The 23,064-nt window shown below is 42.8% G+C and overlaps 2 protein-coding genes across 2 annotated transcripts; both read right to left on the reverse strand.

The window, feature by feature from the left end:
- Positions 1–107: 107 nt before the first annotated feature.
- LOC131937406 (uncharacterized) lies at positions 108–9,603 on the reverse strand. The gene is made up of 5 exons (XM_059294803.1): positions 9,423–9,603; positions 5,012–5,124; positions 2,980–3,216; positions 1,632–1,787; positions 108–445 (listed from the first exon to the last, which is right to left on the reverse strand). The coding sequence occupies exons 1-5, from the start codon at positions 9,428–9,430 to the stop codon at positions 207–209; spliced, it is 753 nt and encodes a 250-aa protein (XP_059150786.1). The 5' UTR covers positions 9,431–9,603; the 3' UTR covers positions 108–206.
- A 3,468-nt stretch (positions 9,604–13,071) lies between these two features.
- Positions 13,072–21,121, reverse strand: LOC131937407 (uncharacterized). The gene is made up of 4 exons (XM_059294804.1): positions 20,736–21,121; positions 14,651–14,884; positions 14,264–14,419; positions 13,072–13,441 (listed from the first exon to the last, which is right to left on the reverse strand). Exons 1-4 carry the CDS (start codon positions 20,827–20,829, stop codon positions 13,197–13,199), a joined length of 729 nt encoding a protein of 242 aa, XP_059150787.1. The 5' UTR covers positions 20,830–21,121; the 3' UTR covers positions 13,072–13,196.
- Between the last annotated feature and the right edge of the window lie 1,943 nt (positions 21,122–23,064).

Here is a 23,064-nt window from a genome sequence, read left to right on the forward strand (position 1 = left end):
TATAGACCACCACCCCCACCACCCCCATGTTTACTGATGTAGACCACCACCCCCACCACCCCCATGTTTACTGATATAGACCACCACCCCCACCACCCCCATGTTTACTGATATAGACCACCACCCCCACCACACCCATGTTTACTGATGTAGACCACCACCCCTAGCAACCCCATGTTTACTGATATAGACCACCACCCCCATGTTTACTGATACTGTACATAGACCGCCCGGTAGCGTTGCCTCCTGATGAAGAATGAGATGACGATAACGAGGACGATGAAGACGAAGATGCCAGCGGCGATGCCTCCTATGATGCCCGGGGGGAGGCTACAGCCGTCTGTTTCGTCCAGGTCGTTGCCGCAGTCGTCATATCCGTTACACGTGAGTGAGCGGCTGATGCAGATGTTTTGTCGCTCACAGTCAAACTGACCGCTGGCACAGTCTGTAGAGGTATGGGAGGGTAGATGGATAGGTGCTTACACACCACACACACAACACACACAACACACACCACATACATCACACATCACACACCACACACACAACACACCACACACACAACATACACAACACACACAACACACACCACAGTCAAACTGACCGCTGGAACAGTCTGTAGAGGTATGGGAGGGTAGATGGATAGGTGCTTACACACCACACACACCACACACTCCACACACACCACACACAACACACACACCACACAGACCACACACACAACACACATCACAGACCACACACTACACATCACACATCACACACAACACACACCACACATACCACACACACCACACACAACACACACACCACACAGACCACACACACAACACACATCACACACCACACACTACACATCACACATCACACACAACACACACCACACATACCACACACACCACACACACAACACACACCACACATACCACACACACAACACACACATCACACACCACACACAACGCACACAACACACAGAACACACACATCACACAACACACACAACACACACACCACACATATCACACACCACACACAACGCACACAACACACACAACACACACATCACACACCACACACAACGCACACAACACACAGAACACACACATCACACAACACACACAACACACACAACACACATATCACACACCACACACAACGCACACAACACACACAACACACACATCACACACCACACACAACGCACACAACACACAGAACACACACATCACACAACACACACAACACACACACCACACATATCACACACCACACACAACGCACACAACACACACAACACACACATCACATACCACACACAACACACACAACACAAACATCACACACCACACACACATAACACAAATCACTCACAAACAAATCGCACACATCACAAACATTACTCACAACAAACATTACTCACATTACACACATATCACACGTACATCAGATACACACATAACTCATACACATCGCACGTAAACGACACACCACACACACATCACTTACACATCCCACACACACATCACACACACCACATACACATCAACACACAACACACAAATCAAAGAACGTAATATACACCATAAACATACACGAAAGACCTACTAGACAAACCACCAAAGACTTACAACCAGTCGCGTTACGACTAAATGTTTCAGTGACCAACAGCTTGATGTCGCCCGTCTCAATGAATGAATACTTTCCCGTCTTGTAGCTGTAGGTCCCATACCTGCCCAGACTGTACTTGGCCGTCGGTCGATAGGATTTACAGTAGCCATAGGGACCTGGTGATAGAAGATTTACAGTAGGACCTGGTGAAATAAGATTTACAGTAGGACCTGGTGAAATAAGATTTACAGTAGGACCTGGTGAAATAAGATTTACAGTAGGACCTGGTGATAGAAGATTTACAGTAGGACCTGGTGATATAAGATTTACAGTAGCCATAGGGACCTGTTGATATAAGATTTACAGTAGCCATAGGGACCTGGTGATATAAGATTTACAGTAGGACCTGGTGATGTAAGATTTACAGTAGGACCTGGTGATAGAAGATTTACAGTAGCCATAGGGACCTGTTGATATAAGATTTAGAGTAGCCAAAGTGTTTTCCCTTAGTTACCTCGTCAAACATTTTATTTTCCCTAGACATACTCACCCCCAGTATGACGTCATCCAGCTACTCACCCCAGTATGACGTCATCCAGCTACTCACCCCCCAGTATGACGTCATCCAGCTACTCACCCCCCAGTATGACGTCATCCAGCTACTCACCCCCCAGTATGACGTCATCCAGCTACTCACCCCCCAGTATGACGTCATCCAGCTACTCACCCCCAGTATGACGTCATCCAGCTACTCACCCCCCAGTATGACGTCATCCAGCTACTCACCCCCCAGTATGACGTCATCCAGCTACTCAACCCCCCAGTATGACGTCATCCAGCTACTCACCCCCCCCCCCCAGTATGACGTCATCCAGCTACTCAACCCCCCAGTATGACGTCATCCAGCTACTCACCCCCCCCCCCCAGTATGACGTCATCCAGCTACTCAACCCCCCAGTATGACGTCATCCAGCTACTCACCCCCCAGTATGACGTCATCCAGCTACTCAACCCCCCCCAGTATGACGTCATCCAGCTACTCACCCCCCCCCCCCAGTATGACGTCATCAAGCTACTCAACCCCCCAGTATGACGTCATCCAGCTACTCACCCCCCCCAGTATGACGTCATCCAGCTACTCACCCCCCCAGTATGACGTCATCCAGCTACTCACCCCCCCCAGTATGACGTCATCCAGCTACTCACCCCCCCCCCCAGTATGACGTCATCCAGCTACTCACCCCCAGTATGACGTCATCCAGCTACTCACCCCCCCAGTATGACGTCATCCAGCTACTCACCCATCCCCCCCCCAGTATGACGTCATCCAGCTACTCACCCCCAGTATGACGTCATCCAGCTACTCACCCCAGATCTGTGGTACGTCAGCTGAGCCCAGCTGGATGGCCTCGTACAGACACTGGCTGGTCGAGTACAGGTAGTTGAGTGAGTACGTGTCCACGCTAGCCACCAGCCCGTCCCCGCTGGACGGCAGCAGGGTGATGCTGCAGGTTCTGTCGGCCGGCAGGTAAGTGCTGTAGGACAGCCGGATCAGGACATCGCCCGACACTCGGATGGTGGTACCACAGTAGGCGTCTAGGGTATCTGAGACAAGACTCACACGCTTTAGGCAAACTTTAGGCAAACTTTAGGCAAACTTTAGGCAAACTTTAGGCAAACTTTAGGCAAACTTTAGGCAAACTTTAGGCAAACTTTAGGCAAACTTTAGGCAAACTGTAGGCAAACTTTAGGCAAACTTTAGGCAAACTTTAGACAAACTTTAGGCAAACTTTAGGCAAACTTTAAGCAAACTTTAGGCAAACTTTAGGCAAACTTTAGGGAAACTTTAGACAAACTTTAGGCAAACTTTAGACAAACTTTAGACAAACTTTAGGCAAACTTTAGACAAACTTTAGACAAGCTTTAGACAAACTTTAGACAAACTTTAGACAAGCTTTAGACAACTTTTAGACAAACTTTAGACAAACTTTAGACAAACTTTAGACAAACTTTAGACAAGCTTTAGACAACTTTTAGACAAACTTTAGACAAACTTTAGGCAAACTTTAGACAAACTTTAGGCAAACTTTAGGCAAACTTTAGACAAACTTTAGGCAAACTTTAGGCAAACTTTAGACAAACTTTAGGCAAACTTTAGGCAAACTTTAGGCAAACTTTAGACAAACTTTAGACACGTATCACAAATTTTAGACAAACTTTAGGCAAACTTTAGGCAAACTTTAGACAAACTTTAGACAAACTTAAGGCAAACTTTAGGCAAACTTTAGGCAAACTTTAGACAAACTTTAGGCAAACTTTAGGCAAACTTTAGACAAACTTTAGGCAAATTTTAGACAAACTTTAGGCAAACTTTAGACAAACTTTAGGCAAACTTTAGGCAAATTTTAGACAAACTTTAGGCAAACTTTAGGCAAACTTTAGGCAAACTTTAGACAAACTTTAGACAAACGTTAGACACGAATCACAAATATTAGACAAAATGTAGACATACTTTAGATACGTATTACAAATGAGACAATTTAGACACGCATTAATAGGTTAGATAGTCTAGAACTTAGGGGAGAGGCGTGTGTGAGTTAACCCCGGGGTGTTTAGGTATTGTTATTCCAAGGTCTAGCGCGGATATAAAAGCTGGAGTGAACGATTGTAAGGGGGACTGTAGGTAGCGGCCAGGGTCGGGGGCTTGTGGTGGAATGGTGAAAAGAAAAATTTAAAAAAGATTTGAACAGTGCCCTGGATCGTGTTTGGAGTTGAACCAAAGGTAGGTCGTAACAATCACCTTCCCTAGATCGTAACAATCACCTTCCCTAGATCGTAACAATCACCTTCCCTAGATCGTAACAATCACCTTCCCTAGATCGTAACAATCACCTTCCCTAGATCGTAACAATCACCTTCCCTAGATCGTAACAATCACCTTCCCTAGATCGTAACAATTACCTTCCCTATCCAGCCTCAGAACACGTGGGTTATCACCCCCCCCCTTTTTTTTGTTTCTTGAAGAACCACCTCAACATAAGAGTTGTGCTAATACCAAGTGACCTACCCTTCCACTAAGGTATGCCTTTCAATGAATTTGTATTTCTTTAGAATCGAACTATTTTTGTAGTTGAATGTTTTAAAAACATGGCACGGGTTGCCGGTCATGACAATAACTATATATAGAAACAGACGTCAGGGGTAGAGGAGTTCAAAGGTCACACACAGGAATAACTATATATAGAAATAGACGGAAGGGGTAAAAATTGAACCCCCCCCCCCTCAGGCGCCGGATTTTGTCGCTACTCGACTAAAACACATGTAGCACTAGGTGGGTGTGTGCATTGATCGAGGTGGTTAGTGTATGGGAATGGGGGGGGGGGGGGGCGGTGTAACTTACAGCTTAAGGGGTAACGAGTTGCTTGCCCCACACACAAGATACAGGCTGTGAGGGTTGTGAGGAGGACAGTCCTTGCAAATGTGGGGGTCATTGTGGGGGTCTTCGTTGATGTACTGAAAATAGAATTGTCTTGAAATTTATTTTTTTAACATCACACGAATCCAGTCTATAGGGCTGGTAAGTAGGTCACCAACCAGTTCTATGGCTCATGCAGTTTTTATTGAGCTGTAGAACTGGTTGGTGACCTACTTACCAGCCCTATATTCAAAACATCACACATACCCAACGAACACACATATCCAATCCACGCATATCCAACCCAGACATATCCAACCCACACACATACCCAACACACACACATCCAACACACACACATATCCAACACACACACACACATATCCAACCCACACATATCCAACCCACACACATATCCAACCCCCACACATATCCAACACACACACATATCCAACACACACACACACATATCCAACCCACACACATACCCAACACACACACATCCAACACACACACATATCCAACACACACACACACATATCCAACCCACACATATCCAACCCACACACATATCCAACCCCCACACATATCCAACACACACACATATCCAACCACACACACACATATCCAATCCACACACATATCCAACCCACACACATATCCAACCCACACACATATCCAACACACACATCCAACACACACACATATCCAACCCACACACATATCCAACACACACACATATCCAACACACACACATATCCAACCCACACACATATACAACCCACACATATCCAACACACACACATATCCAACCCACACACATATACAACCCACACATATCCAACACACACACATATCCAACACACACACATATCCAACACACACACATATCCAACCACACACACACATATCCAACCCACACACACATCCAACACACACACATATCCAACCCACACACATATCCAACCCACACACATATCCAACCCACACACATATCCAACACACACACATATCCAACCCACACACATATCCAACACACACACATATCCAACCCACACACATATCCAACACACACACATATCCAACCCACACACATATCCAACCCACACACATATCCAACACACACATCCAACACACACACATATCCAACCCACACACATATCCAACACACACACATATCCAACACACACACATATCCAACCCACACACATATACAACCCACACATATCCAACACACACACATATCCAACCACACACACACATATCCAACCTACACAATATCCAACCCACACAATATCCAACCCACACACATATCCAACACACACACATACCCAACACACACACATATCCAACCCACACACATATCCAACCCACACACATATCCAACCACACACACACATATCCAACCTACACAATATCCAACCCACACACATATCCAACACACACACATACCCAACACACACACATATCCAACCTACACAATATCCAACCCACACACATATCCAACACACACACATACCCAACCCACACACATATCCAACCTACACACATATCCAACACACACACATACCCAACACACACACATATCCAACCCACACACATATCCAACACACACACATACCCAACACACACACATATCCAACACACACACATATCCAACCCACACACATATCCAACCACACACACACATATCCAACCCACACATCCAACACACACACATATCCAACCCACACACATATCCAACCCACACACATATCCAACACACACATCCAACACACACACATATCCAACCCACACACATATCCAACCCACACACATATCCAACCCACACACATACCCAACACACACACATATCCAACACACACACATATCCAACCCACACACATATCCAACCCACACACATATCCAACCCACACACATACCCAACACACACACATATCCAACACACACACACATCCAACACACACACATATCCAACCCACACACATATCCAACCCACACACATATCCAACCCACACACATACCCAACACACACACATATCCAACACACACACATATCCAACACACACACATATCCAACCCACACACATATCCAACCCACACACATATCCAACCCACACACATATCCAACCCACACACATATCCAACCCACACACATATCCAACACACACACATATCCAACCCACACACATATCCAACCCACACACATATCCAACCCACACACATATCCAACCCACACACATATCCAACCCACACACATATCCAACACACACACATATCCAACCACACACACATATCCAACCTACACAATATCCAACCCACACACATATCCAACACACACACACATATCCAACCTGCATACATATACATACATCAAACACACACAGACGTATATATATATATATATATATATATATATATATATATATATATATATATATATATATATATATATATATATATATATATATATATATATTTATATATAGGCATATATATATATATATAGGCATATATATATATATATATATATATATATATATATATATATATATATATATATTTATATATATATATATACATATATATATATATATATATATATATATATATATATATATATATATGTATATATATATATATATATATATATATATATACACGTATAGTCCACATAAGTGGGCATACATCTACTTATAGTTTAGACCTGTGTTGACCCCATGTGTCAGACAATGTGTTTGCAGCCTTGACCTTGTTAGTGAGCAGGCTAACACGTCAATACACATACAACATTATGACAATAGTTGTTGGATGGGCCACATACAAAATTATGACAATAGTTGTTGGATGGGCCACATACAACATTATGACAATAGTTGTTAGATAGGCTACATACAATATTTTACACAATAGTTGACCAATATAAACCCTTTTAGATGACCCAGATACAGAATTTTAAAAGGTGAGTTTAATTTAAGTGTGTCTTACGGTTTTAACCAGATTCTAGTTAAAAATGTGTTGACAATTCGCCTTTTATATTTCCACAGAACAACTTGTCTATGAGCACATAACAGAGAACAATGAACCTAGGAACACATTCCACAGAAAATGTGCTAGACGAACATTGCACAACCCAGCAGCACAGCATACATCCCAGGATCAGACGACGGCCAACATGACAAAAAATATCAAAACTTCCTGCTTAGTTTGTAAACATGTGTGTCCTAGCTCGTCCTAGCTTTTGTCCTAGTTTGATTTAGTCTGTGTCCTAGTTTGATTTAGTCTGTGTCCTAGTTTGATCTAGTCTGTGTCCTAGTTAGATCTAGTCTTTGTCCAAGTTTGACCACTTAGCTATACTTTTATTTCAGGTTTATACGAAGGTATAGAGAAGCTCTTGTAATCGTGCAAACAAACAAAAAATGGAGATTTTTACAAATCTCGACGGTTTACACCTTTCTGAGTCGTACAAACATATTTTTGCAATCTAGTCCGTATGTCTGTGTGTATGTGTACGTGTATGTGTGTCTGTGAACACGATAACTTGAGTACCGTTAAAGCTAGGTTGATGAAATTTCATATATAAGTATTTTATCAAAATCGTAGATTCGTATTAACTTTTGAGCGTTTTCCGATAAACGAAAGTGGTACTTTTTCTACTTTGAATTTTTCAATAGTCTATAACTTGAGTACTATTTCAGATAGATAAATGAAATTTCACACGTAAGTAACAGATCTAATCCTCTACCTTCTATCAAATTTTGAGTAATTTCCGTTGACCGGAAGTAGTAATTTACGCTATTTCCGATTTCTCAAAAAACGCATGTAAATGTATAAAGTACTAATAATATCCCGCACTATTATGCACATTTTGTTTTTGCGTTCGCTTGGTGCGCAATTCTTTTTTCTACGAGATTCTATTCTATTTTTAAAAGTTTAAGTAATTAAAAATCATGTCTATATTCCGAGTTGCCATCCGACGTAATGTTATATAAGAATATTCGAGAAAGTTTAGGGGAGATCACTCCCGGTTTATTTTACAATTAGCCAGCATTGAGGAATGTTTCGTTGTCTACATCCCATGACTTCAACCATGTAAAACATACATCATTAATGTTACAAACACATCATTCGTGTAATAATCGCACATCAATTTTACAAACACATCACTGGTGTAATAATCGCACATCAATTTTACAAACATATCATTCGTGTAATAATCGCACATCAATTTTACAAACAAATCATTCGTGTAATAATCGCACATCAATTTTACAAACACATCACTGGTGTAATAATCGCACATCAATTTTACAAACACATCAGTCATGTTGAAAAAAACCTCCGTTTTGCCAGGCTAAGAATGACTTTATTAATTACCAATTAGCTTACAACCTACCTTAACATTAATGGAACGACGTAGTGAGTGATCGAATTTTCGAATGATCAGTTATTTTTATCTGAACCCCTTGAACCGAAGCCCTTATAGATAAAACTCGGCTTGTCTTTCTAGTCTGAAAGTAAGAATCTGTGTCAACAACCCGTGACAAAACGGCCCGCAATAAAATGACCCGTATAAAGGGCCCAGTCTATCTACAGGGCCCTGAGTAATTGGTCACGTCTAATTGGACCCATCTAATTGGCACCAGCTAATTGGCTCCTTCTATTTGGCCCCGTCTAATTGGCCTCCATCTAATTAGCCCCGCCTAATTGTCCCCCATCTAATTAGCCCCGTCTAATTGGTCCCATCTAATTAGCCCCGCCTAATTAACCCCCATCTAATTAGCCCCGCCTAATTGTCCCCCATCTAATTAGCCCAGTCTAATTGGTCCCATCTAATTGGCCCCGCCTAATTAACCCCCATCTAATTTGCCCCGTCTAATTAGCCCTATCTAATTAACCAAGTCTAATTGGCCAATGTAAATGACGACTTCTGCCATGAGCTCAGCCCCTCCATTAAACTCCCAGCATACCTTAGATGTTGCTGTAGTGGGCGAGATTTAAAACATAAGTTTTGGATAAAATGCGAAGATTTCTGTCAACTTTTAAACGATTTACGGTAACCGGAAATGGTACTTTACTCAACTTCAGCGTCAACACGATTGCTTGAGTTTCAGTTAGGTAGTCGAAATTCATTTATAAGTTTTAAATGTTATGGTTGGTTCGCTCACAAATTTTGAATTAACTCCAATATCCGTAAATGTTACTTGAATCTATTTCCGGTTTCTAAAATACCGATAACGTAGCTACCGTTTTATTTAGGTGGTCGAAATTTTATACGTAGTTAGAAGTTCATGTTATCTTTATTTTTTCAAATTTTATGTGATTTCCAATGCCGGTAGTACTACTTTACGGTATATCCGATTTCTCAAAATGTATCACTTCCACTGGACCGATATCTTTCAAAGTTTTCAATTAGGTCAAGACAAAACGACAATGCACTGTGACCTAAAATATGACTTTATCAGAATAATTTACCTTTTATAAAATAAATCAATGTTTCGTTTAAAAAATTCATAAAAAAACGTTTTAATAACAAGCTTTTATGTAATAATGCACTTAAAAGTAGAAAATAAATTATAGATAACTATTTAAATAACTATAAAGAAAAGCGTGGGTCACTATTGGATACCTTTACTAATGTTAAGGAAGACACCCACGCTTTTCTTTATAGTTATTTAAATAGTAGTATATAATTTATTTTCTACTTTTTAGTGCATTATTACATAAAAGTTTGATATTAAAACGTTTTTTATGAATTTTTTTCAGTACTTTACATGTTTTATTTACAATAGAGTTACATGACTAAAAACCATTGCGCACCTACTAAACGTGATGGCGCAGGCATGGAACGTGATGGCGCAGCTATTGAACGTGATGACGCGTGTGGTGTGGTTGGATAGACATGCCTACTAATTCGGCCCAAATTTTAATTAATCCATACAAAATTAATTAGGCATCCAATTAAGTCAAATTTAATTTCAGATTGCATTGTCTTCATGCCTTGACCCACGTGCCAAATGTGAATCTTATCGGTCAAGTAGAAGTGTCCGAATTTTCACTCCGGCGTTTCGATCTAGACAGACAGACTGACGAGAGACTGACGACAGAGGAAGCGAGTTAAATAACAGCTTGTAATAAAGTACTCATTTTCCACTCTATTATACACACATTTTTTTACTCTTATTTGGTGCGCAATTCTTTTTTCTAATCTGTTCTGCTCTATTTAAATAAACCGGGAGTGATCTCTCTAAACTTTCTCGAATATTCTTATATGAAACAACAGGGAATGGGAACTCGGGATATAGACATGACTTTTAATCCATTTTAAATAATTAAACTTTTTAAAATAGAATAAAATCTCGTAGAAAAAAGAATTGCACACCAAGTGAACGTCATATAAAATGTGCAAAATAGTGCGGAATATTATTAGTACTTTATAAATTCACATGCGTTTTTTGAGAAATCGGAAATAGCAAAAAGTATTACTTCCGGTCAATGGAAATAACTCAAAATTTGAAAGAAGGCAGAAAAGTAGATCTTTTACTTACATGTGAAATTTCATTTATCCATCTGAAATAGTGCTCAAGTTATAGGATTTTGAAAAATTCAAAGTAGAAAAATTCCACTTCCGGTTATCGGAAATCGATCTAAAGTTGATACGGATCTACGATTTTGATATAATACTTATATATGAAATTTCATCAATCTAGCTGTAACGGTACTCAAGTTATCGTGTTTACACACACACACACACAGACATACGGATAGAATTGGATAATCCAGTCTTTCCGACTCCATTACGCATAAAACGCCAAAATTTTGATATACCTGGATTTATAATGTTTGCCCGATTAAAATGTAAGTAGTAAAAATATGAATACAAATATTTCTATAGTCAGGTTGCACTCAAAGTGCCACCCCTCCCCCATCCCCCTTATATTTACCTACGAATATACGAAATGTTTGTGGGGAGATTACGCCCGAGGATACTGGTTAAGCAATAATCAGTGTTTCTTTCCGACTTTTTTCTCCGGGTGTGTGTGTGGGGGGGGGGGTTCACTTGAAATTTTCGGTGGGGACGGACTCAATTTTCCGGGGTTAGGGGCGGACACTGGTAAAAGTATATATTTTTTTATACACATTCAGAGAATTGGATCTTTTACTTGTATGTGAAATTTCATTTATCTATCAGAAACAGTACTCATGTTATAGGCTTTTGAGAAATTGGAAGTAAAATAAGTTCCACTTCCGGTCACCGGAAATCGCTGGAAAGTTGTTACATAACTACAAATTTGATATAAAACTTATATATGAAATTGTATCAACCTTGCTGACAATATTCCTCTAAGGTGCAAAATGTTTTTTCTGTACACGGTGTTTGTAAAATCTGGCGCACACTCCACGCCCCAAAGTCAATCACTTCAGTCACGTGACTCATTGGTAGGTTGCTAAGTTTAATTTATCAGTTCTGATATGTATCAGATACCGTAACAAAAGATTTCCATTGTCATCAAGCCATTGTGTTGGTGTTATCAGCTGTGATAGGAAGATGTGATAAGTTGTTGTTGATGAGGGCCGATTGAATGTTTTGTTGGGTTTACTTCGCGGAGCTGCGAGAGGGCTGAGTGTTTATAGGACTTACTTTGCAGAGCCGTGGCATTGCTAATGGAACTGTTTGTCCTGTAGACACAAAATTAAACGAAGAATGGTTCAACATCCAGCCATACGAACAACCTCATTCCCACAACCCCACACCCATCCTCCGACAACCCCCATCCACAACCTCCGAAACCTCCCCCACCAACCCCACTCTTACCCAATCATTCTCCATCAACCTCCATCCCCTTCACACAATCTTACTCCCACACATGTCCCTTCACACAATCCCACGCTTATTTCTACCACCCCACATCCCACACGTCTGTGATGCGCCCACCCCAACCCGCCATCCACAACCCAATCCCCACCCCCACCACATATACAGTTCTAACCGAGCAAGCTAGGGTAAGAACACAAACACTGGGTTCTTTGATTGCCTGACAAAACTCAAACAAATCTAGCCGACATATTTTCAATTGGAATCACATTTTATTCACACAATTACTTCTATACACTGTACAACTGTAAATATCAGCCAATCAATGGCTGTCATAAACACGAGATTGTTCCGTTAAAGTTCCGTCAGGTGGACGTATCTGTTTTTTAACCTCTGCCTGCAGATGACCAGCACCAACACGACCACAAGCACGACGCCGACCACCGCAGCTACGACGATGCCACCAATGAATGCCAGGGACTTGTTACAGCTGAGCTGCTCGTCCCGCTCGTTACCGCAGTCATCGAACCCGTTACAGGTCAGTGACTCGTCGATACAGATGGAGTCACGCTGGCAGTCAAATTGGTGACTCTGACAGTCTGTGGGAGGGTGGGTGAGGGGTGGGGGAGTGACGATGACATTAGACAACTACATAAGATGACATGGGACCATGACATGGGACCATGACATGAGACTATGGCATGAGACTATGACATGAAAACATGACATGAGAACATGACATGAGAACATGACATGAGATGAGACCATGACATGAGACCATGACATGGCATGAGACCATGACATGGCATGAGACTATGACATGAGAACATGACATGAGACTATGACATGAGACTATGACATGGGACCATAACATGAGATCATGACATGAGACCATGACATGAGACCATGACATGAGACCATGACATGACATGAGACCATGACATGAGACCATGACATGAGATGAGACCATGACATGAGACCATGACATGGCATGAGACCATGACATGAGACCATGACATGAGACCATGACATGACATGAGACCATGACATGAGACCATGACATGACATGAGACCATGACATGAGACCATGACATGAGACCATGACATGAGAACATGACATGAGACTATGACATGAGACTATGACATGGGACCATGACATGAGACTATGACATGAGAACATGACATGAGACTATGACATGAGACTATGACATGGGACCATGACATGAGACTATGACATGAGACCATGACATGACATAAGACCATGACATGAGACCATGACATGACATAAGACCATGACATGAGACCATGACATGAGACCATGACATGAGACCATGACATGAGACCATGACATGAGACCATGACATGAGACCATGACATGAGACGATAACATGAGACCATGAGACCATGAGACCACGTCTTACGTCCCGTTTGGTCCCTCTCAAAGACCTCCGTTACCAACAGCTCAATGTCCCCCACGACAATGTCCTCACTAGGGTCGGTCTTGTAGCTGAAGGCGCCCCGGGTACCCAGGCTGTATTTCCCCGAGGGTCCGTCGTGTTTACAGTAGCCGAACGGTCCTGGTAGGGGAAACACAGGTTTAGAATCGTAAGGGGTTCAACATGGGTGTTAAACTCTTTATGGTTTAACATGGGTGTTAACTCGTGTATGGTTTAGTATGGGCATAATGTTTAAGACATGTATGTGATTCGTGTTAAAAGTGCTACGTCCCACCTTTCACCCTCCCACCCCTTATTGCACATCACCCCCCCCCCCCCACCCCCATGCAACACGTGACTAGCCGGACGTACCCCAGAGCTGGGGGTCGTGCTGGGACCCCAGCTGGATGGACGTGTGCAGACAGGACGGGGTGGTGTAGGCGTGACTCAGGTGGTAGCTGCTGACGCTGGCTATCAGACGGCTGCCGTGGCTGGGCCACAGTGACACGGCACACACCTGGGTGTGCAGGTGGCTGTCGTTGGTCAACACGATCCGAGCCTCACCCTCCACCAGGATGCTGGACCCGCAGCTGTTGTCAAGGGTATCTGCAAGGTCAAGGTTAGACAAGTTTTAGCCGACAAAAGGAAATCTCCCCCAGAATGTCAAAGTTATCGACATGCACCAGAAACATTTGTTTCTCATAAAGTCCATTGTGTCCCCACATTTTATAGCATCCTCTCGTACGTACGCCGAGCTATTAAGCCCATTGTTACAGGAGCATGTGCCCACAGTTTATTGCTGAATGTACGTCAAACAAGTCTTGAGACTTTTATGGCAGCCACTGAGATCTTATTCAACCCAAACGTGTTCAGATAATCTTTCAAGTGGAAATGTTAATGTGTTTGATCACAAGGGTTGTTTTATCTCGCGAGCAGATCTACCAGATTTTTATGACATCACAGTGTCTCGGGTTTCACAAAACTGCACGAGCGGACACATACCGACACTTCACCACCAGCCGACACATTTGGTAAGGACACGATAATTTGTTTTTTCTTTATGCCGCGTCTAGCTGGGATACAAGTGTAATGTCAGCTCAAATCTTCCCTTTGTATGGGGTGTCGCCAGGGTATCGGATGGGGTATCGGATGGGGTATCGGTTGGGGTATCGGATGGGGTATCGGATGGGGTATCGGATAGGGTGTCGGATAAGGTATCGGATAGGGTATCCGTTGCTGTATCGGTTGGGGTATCGGTTGGGGTATCGGATGGAGTATCACCTGGGGTACCGCCTGGGATGTCGTGTGGGGTGTCACCTGAGATCCACCACCATTAGCTATCGATGTCGCCATTAATGAACGCTTGAGGCGCCACAAGGTGTCTGCGGACTGTGGCGCCCCATGGCGTTAGTGAGGTATTGACGCCCTTCACTGTCACGTGTGACAAGGGCGCTTGTTTACCTTGACCTTGACTTTGATGACTTGTTTTTAACACTCGAGACAGCCCACACAACAGACCCACACAACAGCCCCACACAACAGACCCACACAACAGGCCCACACAACAGGCCCACACAACAGCCCCACACAACAGCCCCACACAACAGCCCCACACAACAGGCCCACACAGCGAGCCCACACAGCAAGCCCACACAACAGCCCCACACAACAGGCCCACACAGCGAGCCCACACAGCGAGCCCACACAACAGCCCCACACAACAGACCCACACAACAGCCCCACACAACAGGCCCACACAACAGGCCCACACAACAGGCCCACACAACAGGCCCACACAACAGCCCCACACAACAGCCCCACACACGCGAGCCCACACAACAGGCCCACACAGCGAGTCCACACAACAGCCCCACACAACAGACCCACACAACAGCCCCACACAACAACAGACCCACACAACAGCCCCACACAGCGAGCCCACACAACAGCCCCACACAACAGCCCCACACAACAGACCCCACACAACAGACCCACACAACTGACCCACACAACAACCCCACACAACAGCCCCACACAACAGGCCCACACAACAGACCCACACAACAGACCCACACAACAGACCCACACAACAGGCCCACACAACAACAGCCCCACACAACAACAGACCCACACAACAGACCCTCACAACAGACCCACACAACAGCCCCACACAACAGACCCACACAACTGACCCACACAACAGACCCTCACAACAGACCCACACAACAGACCCACACCACTGACCCACACCACTGACCCACACAACAACAGACCCACACAACAGGCCCACACAACAGACCCACACAATAGACCCACACAACAGCCCCACACAACAGACCCACACAACAGACCCACACAACAGACCCACACAACTGACCCACACAACAGACCCACACCACTGACCCACACAACAACAGACCCACACAACAGGCCCTCACAACAGGCCCACACAACTGACCCACACCACTGACCCACACAACAACAGACCCACACAACAGGCCCACACAACAGACCCACACAATAGACCCACACAACAGCCCCACACAACAGCCCCACACAACAGACCCACACAACAGGCCCACACAGCAAGCCCACACAGCGAGCCCACACAGCAAGCCCACACAACAGACCCACACAACAGACCCACACAACAGGCCCACACAACAGCCCCACACAACAGCCCCACACAACAGCCCCACACAACAGGCCCACACAACAGGCCCACACAACAGACCCACACAACAGCCCCACACAACAGGCCCACACAACAGCCCCACACAACAGGCCCACACAGCGAGCCCACACAGCGAGCCCACACAGCAAGCCCACACAACAGCCCACACAACAGACCCACACAACAGCCCCACACAACAGGCCCACACAACAGCCCCACACAACAGGCCCACACAGCGAGCCCACACAGCGAGCCCACACAGCAAGCCCACACAACAGCCCACACAACAGACCCACACAACAGCCCCACACAACAGGCCCACACAACAGGCCCACACAGCGAGCCCACACAGCGAGCCCACACAGCAAGCCCACACAACAGCCCACACAACAGGCCCACACAACAGCCCCACACAACAGGCCCACACAACAGGCCCACACAGCGAGCCCACACAACAGGCCCACACAACAGTCCCACACAACAGACCCACACAACAGACCCACACAACAGACCCACACAACAGACCCACACAACAGACCCACACAACAGACCCACACAACAGGCCCACACAACAGACCCACACAACAGACCCACACAACAGGCCCACACAACAGGCCCACACAACAGTCCCACACAACAGTCCCACACAACAGCCCCACACAACAGGCCCACACAACAGTCCCACACAACAGTCCCACACAACAGGCCCACACAACAGACCCACACAACAGGCCCACACAACAGTCCCACACAACAGTCCCACACAACAGTCCCACACAACAGACCCACACAACAGGCCCACACAACAGCCCCACACAACAGGCCCACACAACAGGCCCACACAACAGCCCCACTCTATTAGCCAGAGGGTTCACAATCTCACTGTAAGGTTTACTGCGGGGTTCACACTCTCACTGTAGGGTTTACTGGGGGGTTCACAGTCTCACTGTAGGGTTTACCTATGTGCTGAAATAACCATGTTAATTCTCAGGCCTTACTATCTGTAACTAGTTATAACCTTGTGTACATTCTGAACTTATTTTTTTCTTCCTCATCTCAATTTCCCCTGCAACAATTGGCTAAATTAGTCATTTTGTAACTATATATATATATATATATATATATATATATATATATATATATATATATATATATATATATATATATATATATATATATATATATATATATATATATATATATATTCTCTCTCTCTCTCTCTCTCTCTCTGCCCGCACCATTTTTTTTTAGGTTATGTGATCAGTATGTTTAGTGAAATATATAACAACTTAATGATACGGACTTTGTTGAAAACAATATGTTGGATGTTTTAAATGTATAAACTAAATTTTTATTTTAAGAAGGAAAACAAAAGAGAGCATATTTGAATGTAGGAACACAATGGTTGTGACAAGAACGCAATAAACAATGACATCACGTGCCACATGTTTAAACTGCGGAAAGTACTCGAAACTAATGACGTCATCTTCCAATTTTAGAATATGAATAAAGGAACTATTTCATTAAAATTTGACTAGCTGCATACCCGTGCTCCACCAAGGTAAAGCTTTTTTTAAATGTACCTATTTGGGAACAGAAAAAACTCAATACAAATACAACGCAAACACAACACAAACAAAACACAAACACACAAAAAACACAAACAAAAAAAACACAATCACAACACAAACACAAAAGAAAAAACAAACGCAACACAAACACAAAAGAAAAAACAAACGCAACACAAACACAAAAGAAAAAACAAACGCAAATAAAACACAAATGGAAACACAAACACAGTAAAAACACAAATGCAAACGCAAAAAAACACAAATGAAAAAACAAACACAACACTCATTACATAAACACAACTTAAATGCAAACATAAACACATAGTGTTCACAGTTTAGCCCGTGGCGCCAAATCGCACACTGTCCGAGCGCCGGTGGACGCGCCTGATTCAGTGACTATAAAACCCCTAGCTTGTCCGCAAACGGAGAGATAGAATAATAGTTAGTAAACAGTACGTTCAGTGTATAAAATAAATAAAAGGCAGTATTTAAAATATCCTTGTTTTACCTACCATATTGCACTTTATCAATTCGTGCATTTTTTTCAGTACTTTAAATTTTAAAAATTTATTTACAATAGAATTTCATGCCTAAAATCATTGCGCACCTAATGAACTTGATGACGTGTGTATAATAGTGCAGAATAGTTGATTAAAAATTATAATTAGTAAACAGTACGTCCAGTGAATAAAATAAATAAAAGATGGCCTTTTATCAATCCATGCTAATTATAATAGTCCAACAATAAAGTCCTCTCACACGTTTGCAGAATTTGCATTCACGTGTTGCTAATTATATTATTCCAACAATAATTCCCTCTTAGAGATTTTGCATTCACATTTTTGTATTAGCGTGAGTTGAATTTATTTTTAAAATTACCTACCTTCGCAAAATTACAAAACAGCTTAGTTAATGAGTTTTTTCAAACCTATTATTATTAAAATGTATCCACTTTTTCTAGGAATCTAAACGAAAAGGATATTTGACATTGATCCGTTCATATGTTTTAGCAATTTTTGTGTATTTAATATTTTCTTTACCTTACGCAAAAGAGTAAAAACAGTGGCAACTATAAAATAAATGTAAGTCGTTATATAAACAAACCCTGCTCTATTACTTATAATAAGACACTGCGATGCAAGTAAAAAGCGTGCGCACCAAATGAACATAATAATTCGCGTGTAATGGTGCGGAAAGAGTAGTAGGACAGCCTACTAATTTCGGAAAATGTTAACTTAATCATAAAAAAAGGCCTTCAATGAAATCAAATTTAATGTCCTATTGAATTTTTTTTTTATAATTTTGACCTACGTGCCAAATTTCACAGAAATCGGTCGGTTTGAAGTGCCCGAAATTTCTCTCCCCTGTTTTGATCTATGACGAAAGACAGACACAGGAAGCAAGTTAAATAAAAGCTTGTAAAAATTGAATGAAGTACTCACATAAAAAAATAAGTGAATGAAGTACTCACATAACAATAAAAGTGAATGAAGTACTCACATAACAAAATAAACCGGGAGTGATCTCCCCTAAACTTTCTCAAATATTCTTATATAACACTACCTGGGATGGCAACTCGGAATATAGACATGATTTTTAATTACTTAAACTTTTAAAAATAGAATAGAGTCTCGTAGAAAAGAATTGCGCACCAAGCGAACGCCAAAACAAAATATGCATAATAGTGCGGAATATTATTAGTACTTTATAAATTTACAAGCGTTTTTTTGAGAAATTGTCAACGGAAATTACTCAAAATTTGACAGAAGGTAGAGAATTAGATATTTTACTTACATGTGAAATTTCATTTATCTATCTGAAATAGTACTCAAGTTATAGGCTTTTGAAAAATTCAAAGTAAAAAATACCACTTACGGTTATCGGAAATCGCTCAAAAGTTGATCAGGATCTACGATTTTGATAAAATACTTATTTATGAAATTTCATCAACCTAGCTGTAACGGTACTCAAGTTATCGTGTTTACACACAGACACACAGACACACAGACATACAAACAAGATTACAAAATTATGTTTTTTCGTATCAGTGAGGTGTAAAACGTCGAGATTTGTAAAAAACTTCTTTTTTTTTGCACGATTACAAGACTTTCTCTATACTTCGTATATACGAGAAAGTAAAAAAGTGAATGAAGTACTCACATAACAAAAAAGTGAATGAGGTACTCACAAAAAAAGTGAATGAGGTACTCACATAACTTTGGGTAACTAGTGCCATGACACACGCACGTGAGGTACGCTGCAACAGCTGACATAAAGGTCAAGGTTGCCCTTGTGAGTTTACGCATGGACGCTGGGTTGCACTAACAAGGGTCACACAAGCACGGGTCAGAGATCTGGTCCTTATGGCCGGTCTTTCAGCGCTCAGAAACACGGGTCGCCAGTGATGGGTCAAACACGGGTCGCCAGTGATGGACAGACAAAAGTGTAGCAGACGTACAGACAAGCTTTGGTCAGACAACCTTCGGACAGACAGCCGAGCCTGTTATCACTTGATTAACGTGTATCTCCCCGACTAATCTCTTTATACCAGACACCAGCGGCGCGGTAATCCGGTCACTAGACCCACGTGACTCCCGGCAGGCGGGCTGAGAAAATGTGCCGCGACCTTGAATCTCACGCAAATATCTGGAGCCCTACGAGTGCCAAAAGTGAAAATCAGTCAACCGAAACCGACAGACCCACAAACAAGCAGACGTTACTGTTGCGACTACTGCGCATGCTCGACTGACATTGAACCCGTTTTAGGACGCCATGCAACCCACCCACCAGATGGAATAAGTTAGCAGACATCATTTGTTCCAAAATTCAAGGTCAAGTTTTTAAGCCTGAATTATCCACACCAGAAAACTCTTGAAGGCAGAGAAATTATGTTTGTGTCAGTGACACACCTGTTTGTGTCAGTGACACACCTGTTTGTGTCAGTGACACACCTGTTTGTGTCAGTGACACACCTGTTTGTGTCAGTGACACACCTGTTTGTGTCAGTGACACACCTGTTTGTGTCAGTGGCACACCTGTTTGTGTCAGTGACACACCTGTTTGTGTCAGGTACAGACAGACTCAGGTTGTTTGTCTGCAGGTCTATTTCACGCACCGTTACTCACGGACGTGGGAGAGTGACCTTGACCGTGCCGTATGTTGATGAAGCTGGGCGACTCTGTACGACAACAAAAAATTGTTCTGGCCTTTCGTGAGTTCAGTCAACTGACGTTACATTGTAGGTAACAAAATCTGTAGGTAACAAAATCTGTAGGTAACAAAATCTGTAGGTAACAAAATCTGTAGGTAACAAAATCTGTAGGTAACAAAATCTGTAGGTAACAAAATCTGTAGGTAACAAAATCTGTAGGTAACAAAATCTGTAAGTAACAAAATCTGTAGGTAACAAAATCTGTAGGTAACAAAATCTGTAGGTAACAAAATCTGTAGGTAACAAAATCTGTAGGTAACAAAATCTGTAGGTAACAGCCAAACCCACACTTCCCTTTAGTAGGGTCCGTAAGGTCCGAAGCCTCCGTACGTCACCAAGGCTGTAAGGGGTCATCCATAAATGATGTCACGCTTTTTTGACGATTTTTACCTCCCCCCTCCCCTCCGTCACACGTCGTCACAAAAAGCCAGACCCCCCCCCCCCTCCCAGACGTCACACCTCAACCTACAACCCCCCTCAAAATTGCAGTTGAATTTTTTTTAAACATCGATATTTTTCCAAAATCTTGTCTAAACTATTACAATTTATTAAAACAGTTATCTAAAACGCGAAATAACGTCTCAAATTCATTTTCTAACATTGCTTTTTTATAATGCAAAAATGTGATGTCGCAACATCTGAACCCTCCCCCCCCCCCTTCCAACTCATCACAAAATTACGGACCCCCCCTCCCCCCTACGAGTGTGACGTCATTTATGGATGACCCCTAAGGACTTAAAACTACCGTAGGTGTGTTTCTCCATTTGTCAATCGCAGCCTAGGATTTTCTCCTCCGGTTATTTGTTTTCTGTGGTTGTCGTATTTAGTCAGCCTGATGGTCTTTGTAAGCATGTCGGTTGTTTTGTGTGTAACCGGAAAATTAGATGTGTGGCCGGAAAATTAGATTTTGTGCCGGCAGTGAAGTTGTGTGGCCGGTATCTAAGATGTATGGTATGTAATGTGCAGCCAGAAAGTCCCGAATAATTTAGCCGCGTCATGTGACAACCTGCGTCACGCTTGATCGAGTTAGTCCCGACCCTGACTTCTGTATGTCAGTGTTTCAGCACTGTCGAGTCAGTCATGCGTGGCCAGACTCTGTTTTTTTACGACCCACAAGTACATGGCCAGACGTCATCAAAAGTTATTTTAGGAAATTCTGCAGTTGAGAGACTCTCTAAAGATAACTATTTTTGAAACTGTTGGTACACAATGATAGGGGGGGGGGGGGGGTTGGACGGGTCTACCAGCACTAAAGTTTGTTGGATGGGTCTACCAGCACTAAAGTTTGTTGGACGGGTCTACCAGCACTAAAGTTTGTTGGACGGGTCTA

The sequence above is a fragment of the Physella acuta genome, unplaced genomic scaffold (genome assembly GCF_028476545.2).
Source record: "Physella acuta isolate Inbredline_101_S28 unplaced genomic scaffold, ASM2847654v3 ptg000209l, whole genome shotgun sequence".
Classification (NCBI taxonomy): Eukaryota; Metazoa; Mollusca; class Gastropoda; family Physidae; genus Physella; species Physella acuta.